This window comes from Elephantulus edwardii, unplaced genomic scaffold, assembly GCF_000299155.1.
Source record: "Elephantulus edwardii isolate Elephantulus edwardi_28Jun2011 unplaced genomic scaffold, EleEdw1.0 scaffold00044, whole genome shotgun sequence".
NCBI lineage: Eukaryota > Metazoa > Chordata > Mammalia > Macroscelidea > Macroscelididae > Elephantulus > Elephantulus edwardii.
In genome coordinates, this window is record NW_006399794.1 from 14,589,870 (window position 1) to 14,602,058 (window position 12,189).

Here is a 12,189-nt window from a genome sequence, read left to right on the forward strand (position 1 = left end):
AATTTTCTCAGGATATATTCCAAGCAGAGAAATAGTGGGGTCATATAGAAATTCTGTGTTCAGCTTTTTGAGGAAACACTAAGTTATCTTCTAGAGTGGTTGTACCATTTTACAATCCGACCAACAGTGTATAATAGTTCCTATCTCATCACATCCTCTCCAACTTTTATTACTTGCTGTCCTGTTAAACTTGCCACTGCTACTAGAGTGATGTTTCTTCTCATTTTAAGCCATTTGCCTTCAGCAAATGAAGGGCCTTCCTTGGGTGAAAGCTTTATTCTATTCATGTCAGTAAAGTAGACACTATTTTGAAGATGCATCTCTTTCCCAGACATATTTTGAGTCTTTTCCAATCTGAGGACTTCATCTGGCATACTACACCAGAAAACGCTCCACTGCTATTCATAGGGATTACAAGGGCCCAATATTTCAGAAGCAGATGGTCAGGGCTACTTCTTAATCTGTCTTGTTCTCAAAGTTCCACTGAAATCTATCCACCATGGATGACCTTGTTGGTATTTGAAATACCAATTACATCTCTTCTGGCATCGGAGTAATAAAAAAGCCCCAGAGTACAGAAAACTGACAGATGAGTGGAGGCAATAGTCACCAGGGAAATATACATAAAAACCACAAAGAGGTGCTACTTTACAACCACTAGGATTTATATTATCTGGAAGTTAGACAATAACAAATGTTAGTGAGGATGTGGAGAAATGAGAATCATGACATACTTCTGACAGATCAGTAAAATGGTGCAGTTACTCTGAAAAAACATTTTGGCAGCTTCTAAAAAGGCAAAATATAATAAATGCACCAAATAACCCAATAATTCTACCTCTAGCTATGTACTCAGAAGAAATAAAAATATGTCTTACAAATGTTTGTATATTAATAAAAAGACTTGAACACAAGTGTTCATAGCAGCATTACTTATAATATGAAAAAGCAGAAAAGCAACTTAAATATCAATAAAATTATTAATAGATAACAAAATGTGGCATATTCAAATAATGAGATACTATTCAGCAAAAACAGGCAAACAGGTAAAGACAGAGCATGGAAGAAAGATGTAGCGGTGGTTTGCTTCTGTTAAAACTGACAGGCCGGAAACCAGTGGGGCAGGTTTACTCGGTCTTATAGAGTAGCTATGAGTTAGAGTTGATTTTAAAGCAATAGGGTTAGGTTTGTTTGGGTTTGTTTTTTTTTTACAAACAGTAAGTGGATTAATAGTTTTCAGAAGCAAAAGTAAGAATGAGAATTAAGTAAATGAATATGAGAGATCCTTCAGGAATCATGAAAATATTCTAAAATTTATTTATGATGATGATTACAACCTGGTAGATTTACTACTATTAATTGTACACCTGAAATGGGTGAATTATATGGTATGTAGAAAAATTGTAAGATGCAATGGATATATCCATAACTGAGCAGCGCTATAACGTATTGGGTTTATTTGTGTACACGTCAGTCAGTAAGTTCATCATGCAGCCCGAGTCTCTAACTTATCACATAGCTCCCCTCAGTATCTAGCACATTGTATAGGAGCTCAAGGTTTGTGGAAGTAAAGAAGAGACAGGATGGGAACAAGAGCAATTTATAAAAGCACAATGGAAGATAGGCATGCTCACTCCTTTCTCACAGGCTTTTGAGTCACCTGGAAGGAAGAATGAGAGAGCACAAACTGCTGCTCCCCATTTCATGAGACGCTTAGTGCTATGTCCGTAAGAGGAAAACAGGTAAGCATGTGAACCAAAGCACGAACGACTCCATCCTCACAGGAAAAAACAGTACCTGTATATATACACCCAGTGAAGCATTATTGAAGGGTGTTTCCCTCTCCCCACCTTGTGGGCAGTAAGAACAATCTATAAAAAACAAAAATTATACACAGAAATATTTTGCCATTAAAAGTGTTTCAAAATGATTGCTCTAAAGACTTGTTCAATAGCTAATTCAAATAATGGCAAAACAGAATGATTCAAATAATGGCAAATAGAATGATTTTAGAAAAGTGTAGATATTTACATTTTTATATTCTGAAGAATAAATTGCTGAACAGACAAATTAGCAGAGAGGAAAGAACATTGATACTGTAATCAAGACACTAATACCATAAGTTCATGATATTTTCCTAGACAAGTTCCTTTTCCTTTCTAAGCTTCAGCTTCCACTCCTCTACTTTAAAAAAGGGGGTTGGTAAGATTAGCTCTTAAATCTTTCCAACACCCATGTTGAGGAAAAATAAGGTGCTTTAGATAAGAAGAGGCATAAAATGAAGAGAGTTCAAGCTTTCCCTTATAAACAGGAAAGGAAATCTCTAGACTAGAAAAACGGAAAGCCACAGCTTATGCATGCAGTGGCCCCTTCCACATATGACTTTTTAGCTCCATACTAGGTTCCACCCTCCATTATCATGCAAGCCCACACATCCATCCCTCCCTCAGCCCCCAACCCCAAATACCTCAGCTATGGTCATTCTGAGAGCACTGACAGGGGAGAGCTCAATATCCACCAGTTGGGCAGCTGTTAACCTCTGCCCAGTAAAGATTGCACAAGGACAGAAAACATAGGACAGAGTTAGAATTTTAAGGCAAATGGGTACAATAGCTAAGAACATTTAGTATAGTGTCTAGAAACAAAGAAGATTTTTTACAGTTGCTATTTAGGTTTTAGAAAAATGAGTAGAAAATCACTGTTCTTTTGATTGTTCTTCAGAAAATGGGTAAATATAAAATGATCTCAAATTAGGCATAGTTTTAAGTTTTACACTCTTATCCACATCTTCTATTTTCAAATTTTCTATCTATTCATCACAGACTTGAAAGATGTAAAATTATATGACAATGTCATTTCGTGAATAAGCTAAAGATGACTGCTAATAAATGATATTGCTACAAAGAGGGCTGAAATATATAAAGTTCCTATATCCATTAAATGGCCACTAAAATGAATAGTTATGTAAGAATGACAGTGAAGACAGCTCTAGACAAAGGGATTTCTACTAAGCTGACATCATTAGACACTGAAGCTGTACTATAAATGTCATGGTTCTGACTTACAGTTTACAAAAAGACCTCTCATATATAATTTCACTGACCTTTTGGCCTGTCTAAATTGAGAACATATTCTGGTTTGCCAACAAATGTTTTTTCACTCATAGAAGTGACACTTTTTTAAAATAAATTTAGGCAATTAAATCATCAATTAAAAAATTCAAATAATGGCAAATATTTTTTATAGAGTATACCTATGGACAAAAATATATGATCAACTTTTCAAAAGATCATCATACTACTTTTAAAAAATTGTCTATTTGGGATTTGTGCTAGAACATTCTATCCCTCAGTATGCTTTTCAGATTTTCAGTAATGTGTCTTATGACAGAAACCAATTTAGTAGAAAGTAACTATCAAAAGAAACTGGGTATTGTTAGTCATGACTTACCCTATCACCAAGTTCATTCTGACTCATGGCAACCCTCCATCAGGTTTCTGAGGCTGTAAATCTTAATGCGACTAGAGTACCTTTTCTTTTCCTTCCTAGGAGTGACAGCAGATTTGAACCACCAATTTTTAGTAGTTCAACACCCACTATACCACTTTGGGTCCATTTTGCCATATTTTAGAAACAAAGCTATCAGTGTTTTTGCATTCTTATAGTTTTGATATAAAGTTAGTGAGATACATTCAGCTTTTATATCTATTTTAGGAATAACAGTCATTTGAGCACAAACACAGCTACATAGCAATACAATACAGATCTACATCTCCTTACAGTATCACTGTCACAAGGCTGGAACTGGAAAGGCTGGGGTTTGTGAAAGACAGCATTTTCTTGTAAAAACAGCTGAAGATTATAGTCCCGTATCACCTAAAGAGGAAAAAAAATGTTAAGACTTTTAATAAATTTTAAATGCTCAGTAATTACCTATTTTTAAGCCTTCTTTTTGTTTGTTTTAATTGGAAGTGTTCTTTTTTTTTTTGGAAGTGTTCTATAGCATTCACTAACTTTAAAAAGGCTAAATGCAGTAGCTATTTTCTCCCAACATTGTTATTGTGATTTAGGTGAAAGCTTACAAAGAAAATCGGTTTTTAATTCATTTGTAAGTTGTTAGATGACACAGTCATTGCCTATTAAATTTAAATATTCTGTGTGTGTGTGTGTTAAATAAATCATTCAACAGTATGTGTTTAAAACAAATGATAAAAGAACCTTCTTAGTTTTTGTCAAGTCAGAACCGACGCCTAGCTGACCCTCCAGCAGGTTTTCAGAGGCTGTAAATCACATGGGAGGAGCCTTCCCATCTTTCTCCTTTAGAACTATTTGTGGACTTAAATGGCCAGAGAGATGCTATACAAGGGTTAACAGCACAACATTCTACAGACTAAGCCACTGGAGCTTCCCGGTCTTTCTTCTTCATTGTCCATTTTCCAATAGCAACAACAAAATTCATGGCTTCGATCAGGGGCACCTCAGTCTGTAAACTAGGCATTAGGAATACTAAAACCATGTAAGACATGATCCCTGCCCAAAGAGTTTATAGTTTTACAGAATCCAATCTTGGAAACCATTAACTAGGGATCCGCATATAGACAGGCTTCTGGGAAGGAATATCCACATAGAGAAGGGCTTCTGGGAAGGAATTCTATTTAAGCTGATTATCAAAATTAAAATAACTCCTTCATGAAATGGGCTAAAAAAATCTGGCAGTCCAAATTCTTAATGAAATAAATGCAATTGCCCCATCCTCCTATTTCAGGAGGTGAAAAATGAATAAAGAAAAAAAGAAAAGATTTTATTAGCTCACCTCCAAATTTTAAAACCACTGCTATGAAAACAAATAAATCACAAAACCCAATAAACCTAAAACAAAACCCCAAAACTCCCACTACTATGTGAAAGACTTCAAGTTGACAGAACTTGTGTAGTGCTTAAAATGTGACTTATCCCCCCTTGATTCTCTGGAGAGTTTAGTGATGACAGTGACATTTCTAATACCAAAAGAGAATGTTAATGCCTATTATCAAGTTACCACCTCTTTTTTTCCATTATTAAAAATATTTGCTTTTGTATAATCTATTTTTTAGAACAGACATTATGATGTCCTGGATTCTAATCCATTTAGAATGTGGAGAAATATATATGAATAATTTTATCAATATTAAAAAAAAATCTCCGTGCAAAGTTCTGAAAGATAATTGATATTTTACTCTCAACTCCTATAATTAAAGAGATTATTTAGTTTAGTTTTTTAGTCTTCAAGGTATTAAGAATGGCAACAATAGAAAATATCATCTCCAAAGAAATACAGACTAACATTATTTTCTGAATTTTAAAACATGCCATTAATCAGCGGGGCTTTCATTATGCAGACAGAAAGCAAGCATGCATAAACAAACTCAAAAGGCCAGAAGAACTACCTTTAGAACAACTCTCCTAGAGGAAATATCTATGCCAATATTGGCTTCAGTTACATATACAAAGCATTTCATAAATTATTAAGGCAAAAACCCAGCTTCATCAATAATTAAAAATTAACAAAAGCTCCAAAGCCAGCTCCTTTCTTTTAGAGGATGAAAGCTGTAGAGAGTATCTTAACATTTACAGTTCATCACAGGTTACCACAAAATGTCCTCAGCAGTATGTACAGTTGTATGTTAGATATGTGAAAAAAGAGAATCAATCCCCCCCATCTCTTATGACAAAGTAATAATGGAAGTATAATAAAAACCTAGAATCTTAAATTTTCCTTTGGGTTACTATTTCCTTGGTTGCTGTTAGCAAGCAGTATAATAAGGGAAAAATAACAAGCTCTTTGTAATAGAAAAGCACATGGCATAAGACTTGTAGGTGTGAGCTCTTCTTGTAGTTGGAACAAAGGGCACATCTCCTAGATACATCATCCTTATTAAATTTTTATTCCTTCTACTTTCAATCTAGGCATAAGAGCATCTAATTTATTCCTTATCCTTGGGGAATGAAATACTCATAAGAGTGAGTATGGAGGAAAAGGGAAGCTTCTCTTTATGTGCCCAAGCTAGTTTATAAATTTTTAATCCATTTTCTATGAAAATAATAGAAGCTAAAGAGATAGTAAAAAGAAGCAACACTGCACATGCATGGCCTCATACACTCCCTAAGTTAATTTTCTTCTCTATAAAAGTATCTTAATCCAACTTCAAGCTATATGAAAAATTCTAGAAAAATTATTAAGCATGATGTGAAATTACATATTTTTACTCTCACATATTTAACTATTTTGTAAGTTGAGGGTTATATAATTATCAGTTCTACTTCAGAAATGTCCTGAAGCAGCCAGATGTAATTAATGATCTCTCTTAGTCCAAAACAAAGAACAAAGAAAATTAAAGATGCATAGGCACAATTAGTCCAAAGGACTAATGGATTAGTGTCGTTGCTATGTGCCATCAAATCGTCTGCAACTCATAGCAACCCTATGCACAACAGCTCTGAACCCTGCTCTATCCTGAGCCAATCTTATTGTCTCTGATACACCTATCTCATTACTCTAGTCACTGAATTAATCCATCTCTTCCAGGGTCTTCATCTCTTGCTGTGTCTTTTCACCATCCCAAGCATAATGTCCCTCTCCAAGGAATGGACTGTACCAGCTTCAATTTCTACTACTCTGAGAGAAGAAGAACTGGATGGTGCCGTCCTATCACTGACTATTCTAAAATGGATCACGGGAGAAGGTCCACATCAGAAGGAGACAAAATGTATTAAAAAAACTGAATGTTACAAAAATGCCCAGGCTTACTAGTCTAACAGATAATGGCAGAACCCTTGAGACTATGGCTCTCTGCTATGTTTTGAGCCTCTAACTAAACTCAAACCTGTGGCTCAACTTTTAGCCAAATATCAATTATGCCAATAAGATGAACAATAACACCAGAGAAGTACTCACTCCTTAGAACAATCAATCGCACATATTCGCCTGGGAGGAGGCATAGAAAACAAGGTGAATCTAGAGGACATTATGCTGACTGAAAGAACTCAAGTCACAAAAGGATGAATACTCTGTAAAACTATCATTATAAAAATAGGACAGTTTTGGAAAGAGGGGAAAGCAGGAAAAAAAGAATGGACAGGCAATGAACACTGTAATGGATTAGGGGAAGCGAAGATCAACTTGAAATGAATGGGTGATCGGACAACATGTGTTACAATTAATTTAGACAGGACATGCCTAATTAATAAAATGGGGTGGGGGAGGAGGAAGAAAGAATAAGGGCAGGTTTACCCAAAAATAGAAGCAACTCCGGAGGGCTGACAGGCAAGGACAGGAGGGGAAAGAGGCAGAGCAGAGATCAGCAAATGAATGAGTAAGGTGAAGGGAAAGGGAGGGTACAGTGAGGTCTTGATAGGATGTTGTAAATAATGGCAATATATAACTTTAACTGTTGTTACAAAAGGAAACATGTATGAATGACTGACAGCAATTAAAAAAAAAAGAAAATGGGCAGAAAAATGAATGGAAACAACAATCACAGGGAAGAGGTGAGAATGTTGTGTGAAGGCTAATTGTTGTTAATGATATGAAATCTGTGTCAATGACTGAATGAGAAACCAACTGCTCTGTAAACTTTCACTCAAAGCAATTAAAAAATGAAAAAAGAATTGTCTTTAAGTCCAGTTAATCTCTTTATCTCTTCAGACCTCCTTAGTCTCCTGCCTGCCTCGGTGCATTTAGGGAGCTCTGCCTGGTGTAGTCCTTAGTGAGCTGTGCTGCTAACTTAGAAGCTGTACATCTCTGTGGTTTGCATTCACCAATGGAGAAAGGTAATTCCTGTTAGGAATTACAGCATTGACAATCCAAAGGAGGATCGCTACAAGTCAGAACAATCTTGACAACAGTTGAGTTTGAGTTAAGTTGATCCTTAGTCTGTTAGTTTAGTTTGACCTTTTCTAGACTTTCCCCTACTCTCTAGGACCATTTTCCTGCAGAGTTCTCTGCTGGTAATCAATTTTAGTCAGGATAAAGATCAAACATTTGAGTGATGTAAATGAACCTTTTCTACTAACTAGTCCCAAACTACCACATCTGACCACATAGCCCCTGCATTAGCTCAGTATTTCTCAATATTCCACTACCTCCCCTAACAACTTCACCAGCAATGAGACATTTCATCTAAGTTGTAGTTAGGCACCATCAAGGTTGGTTTTGACTCACAGTGCCATTATGTACAACAGATAGAAATACTGTCTAGTCACATTTCCCTCCAGAAGTACATTGCCAAGTCCTTCTTCCTAGTCTGTCTGAGTCAGACACTTCTCCATTGTGTGTAGGTAACCCTGTTGGTGTCTGAAATATAGGTGGCAAAGCTTCCAGGAGAACAGTAACATACAGATCACTCCAATACAATAAAGTGATAGGAAAATGGAGGTCTTAAGTAAGAGTGGGTCAGTAATGCAGAGATGAAGGAAAAAGGTGATGCTATGAAGATATTTCTCAAGGAATATCCCCATCATTTAAACATTCCCCATCATCTTCTCCATACCAAAAATCAAGGCTCTTATCATATGCATTTTTAAATGATCCTCAATAGACCATTTCCCCCTTAAGTCTCAGTTTCGACACTTAACTTCTTTTCTACTATATCCACCAATCGTTCTTTACCTAGAAAACTTTAAAAGTATTTTTAAATCACTGTCCATTGATCATGTCTCCATGCCTTTTTAAATCCCTGAGTTAAAATGCATTAATCTCTAATCCATACATCTAGTAATTAGAACATAGTTCTTTGGGATAATTATTATACTGTAATTCATCTTTTCCTGAGGAAACGTACTATTATTGGATGATTAATTATTGCTAAGCTAAATACATAAATAATTGTCTTCTCTATTCTTATCAGTTAACAATCACCCTACTTGTGTTTCTGACAGATTTCACACTCAAATTCTCTACATTAACTTACTGAGGTCTAACAACTAGAAATCCATGCTAGGCAGAAGTATCTAAAAATTGAATCCTTAAGTTCTGAAAGACAGTTAAGGATTTTCCTATAGCATAACAGTATGGAAAAGTTATTCCAATGTATTTACAAGGGGCTTTCTGATATCTCCAGCTCAGAGAAACATAATTTAAAATTGCTGCAGTACTTGATTTCTGATTTATTGATTTTTAAAAAAGTAAATTATTTGCTGTATTGCATTCATATATAAGACTGTCAATTTCCAGGTCAAAACTCCATTGAACAGAAAAGAAAGAAAAAGACTTTGACATTCCCAAGATTTGTAATTTTTATGCATGAGTCGCCTGGTCAAGATGGAGGACTAAAAATGTGCTGAAACATGCCTCTTCTGATTAAAAATAAAGAAACTATAATTTTATTTTATTTTTTTAAAAAATTACTGTTAAGGGAACTCTGGTGGCATACTGGCAAGAAGCTGTGCTGCAATCCTGAAGGCAAGCAGTTCGAATCCACTGGTTGCTCTTTGGGAAAAGGGTGGGCAATCTCCTGTGCAATTAACTGCCTCTGAAAAGTTGCTGGAGGGTCAGCTCCAACTCAGTGGTATACAACAACAACAAGTGCTGTGGGTCGACTATGGGTCACAGCAATCCTCTGAGCAGACCTGAACCCTGCCCTATCCTGCATGGTCCTCATGATCACAGAGACAACTTTGTGTACCAGAGACTGAGAATAAAAGCCATGGTGGGATTTGGGAGGCTAACATCTTAGAACCTAATAGAAATAAAGACCATAAGGAACCAAGAAATTAAACAAGTGGCAAGGGAGGCAAGTGAAATTTCCCTGCCAAAATCAACTCTACAAATGTTTTGTGTTTGGTTTTTTTTTTTTTAAATCTTTAGGTAATAGCTGGAATAGCTCTACTTGGCAGCCCTGGGTCTGGGTCAGAGCCCCAGAAGTACTGCTAAATTTACTGAGGTAGAAGCAGAAATATTGACATTAGACCAAACCCAAGCACATGCTATACACAAGGTTGAAAGCATGGTGTGAAGGTGACGGACTATAAGAGCAACCACAAAATCAGTAAAACTGATAGATTTTATGTTTTGAATGAAAAGATTACTGTCAAAGAATGACTGTTTAAAGAAAGGAACCATGAATACTTATTTCAGTATCAATTATAAATTGCTGCTTTCCTTTTATCCCTTTTATTATTATTTGCACTGACATTTCATTTTGTTGTTTCCTCAAATAAGTAAGTTGAGACTATTCAAAATTCATCTGAGTGGAAGATAAATCTCTTTAAATCATTCTTTTCAAAAGCAATGCATTTGAAGGAATTAGGAAAGATCCACTGGGGATTGAAAAGACAGAGTAATTGTGGGCATAGATCAATGTTGTTGTTGTTATGTGCTGTCGAGTCACTTGTGACTCATAGCGACCCTATGTACAACAGCCCTAAACACTGCTCTGTCCTGTGCCAATCACACTGTCTCCAACACACCCATCCTGATTACCTCAGTCACTGAATCAATCCACATTACAGAGGGCCTTCCCCTCCTGTGCCGTCCTTCCACCCTCCCAAGGCATGATGTCTCTCTCCAAGGACCGGTCCCTCCTTACAACATGTCCAAAGTATGCCAGACAAAGCCTCAGAATCCTTGCCTCCAAGGAGCAGCCCAGTTTAACCCTCTCCAGGATAAATCTGTTTGTTTTCTTAGCAGTCCATGGTATATTCAATACTCTTCTCCAGCACCACAGCTCAAAGGCATCAATTCTCCTTCTATCCTTCCTAGTCATTGTCCAACTCTCTGACGCATAACAAGTGATTGCAAAGACCATGGCCTGTATGAGACGCACCTTAGTCTCCAGAGAGACACCAATGCTCTTCAGTACCTTGGAGAGGTCCCTAACAGCAGACTTTCTCATAGTAATACATCTTTTAATTTCCTGGCTGCTGGTGTCAAAAGTGTTGACTGTGGAGCCAAGCAAACTAAAGCAGTGAACAATCTCAATCTCTTCGTCATCCATCCTGATACTGCCAATTGGTCCAGTAGTGAGAACTGTCTTCTTGATACTGAGCCTCAATCCATATTGGAGACTGCAGTCCTTGACCCTCTGCAGCAAGTGTTTCAGGTTCTCCTCAGTTTCAGCAAGCAGGGTTGTGTCATCTGCATAACACAGATTGTTGATAGAACTCCCACCAATCCTGATGCCACATTCTTCCTCATAGAGCCCAGGCTCCTGGATAATATGTTCTGTATACAGGTTGAAAAGGTATGGAGACAGGACACATCCCTGGTGTATGCCCTTCCCAATTTTGAACCATGCAGTGTTTCCTTGCTCTATTCTGACGAGTGCCTCTTGGTCCAAGTATAGGTTTTGCATTAGCACAATCAAGTGTTCTGGGATTCCCATTCTTCTCAGAGTCAGCCACAGTTTGTTATGATCAATAAAGTCAATGCCTTTGTATAATCAATGAAAACCAGATAGCATTCCTCTGGTATTCCCTGCTTTCAGCTAAGATCCATCTAACATTAGTTATAATATCCCTAGTACCATGACCCCTTCTAAACCCAGCCTGGATTTACGGCAGCTCTCTGCTTATGTGCTGTTTCAGTGGGTTTTGGATAATCTTTAGTAAAATCTTGCTTGCATGTGAAATCAATGATATTGTTCTATAGTTTCCACACTCTGTTGGGTCACCCTTCTTTGGAATGGGAACAAATACAGATCTCTTCTAGTCAGCTGGCCAAGTGATTGTTCTCCAGATTTCTTGGCACAACTTGGTGAGCACACTTAGGGCAGCATCTGTTAGCTGAAATATGTCAATTGGTATACCATCTATTCCTGGGGTCTTATTTTTTGCTATTTCCTTCAAAGCAGCTTGAACATCTTCCTTCATCACCATAGGCTCTTGCTCATATGTTGTTTCATTAAATTCTTCTCTGTCTGCCAATTCCTTTTGATACAGTGACTTAGAATATCCTTTCCATTTTCTTTTAATACTTCCTGCATCATTTAATATTCTGCCTAAAGCATCCTTGATTATAGCAACTCAAGGTTTGAATTTGTCCTTCAGTTCCTTGAGCTTAAGAAATGCTGAGCGAGTTCGGCCCTTTTGATTTTCTGACTCCAGCTCCTTGCACATTTCATTGTAATATTTTACTTCGTCATCCCCCACTGCCTTTTGAAATCTTTTGTTTAGCTCTTTAGTGTCTTGAATTAAGAAAAGACCAAAATGGAT

At 36.8% G+C, this 12,189-nt stretch overlaps 1 protein-coding gene across 3 annotated transcripts in view; it reads right to left on the reverse strand.

Moving 5' to 3' along the window:
- FCHSD2 (FCH and double SH3 domains 2) overlaps positions 1-12,189 on the reverse strand; it is a 246,081-nt gene that overhangs the window by 64,376 nt on the left and 169,516 nt on the right. For 2 of the 3 annotated variants that reach the window (XM_006885557.1, XM_006885555.1), the window contains 2 exons: positions 3,781-3,876; positions 2,468-2,539 (listed from right to left, as the gene is read on the reverse strand). In XM_006885557.1, the coding sequence (XP_006885619.1) occupies positions 2,468-2,539; positions 3,781-3,876 (168 nt within the window). The remainder of the gene's footprint in view (positions 1-2,467; positions 2,540-3,780; positions 3,877-12,189) is intronic. The other variant, XM_006885556.1, reaches the window with a different exon arrangement.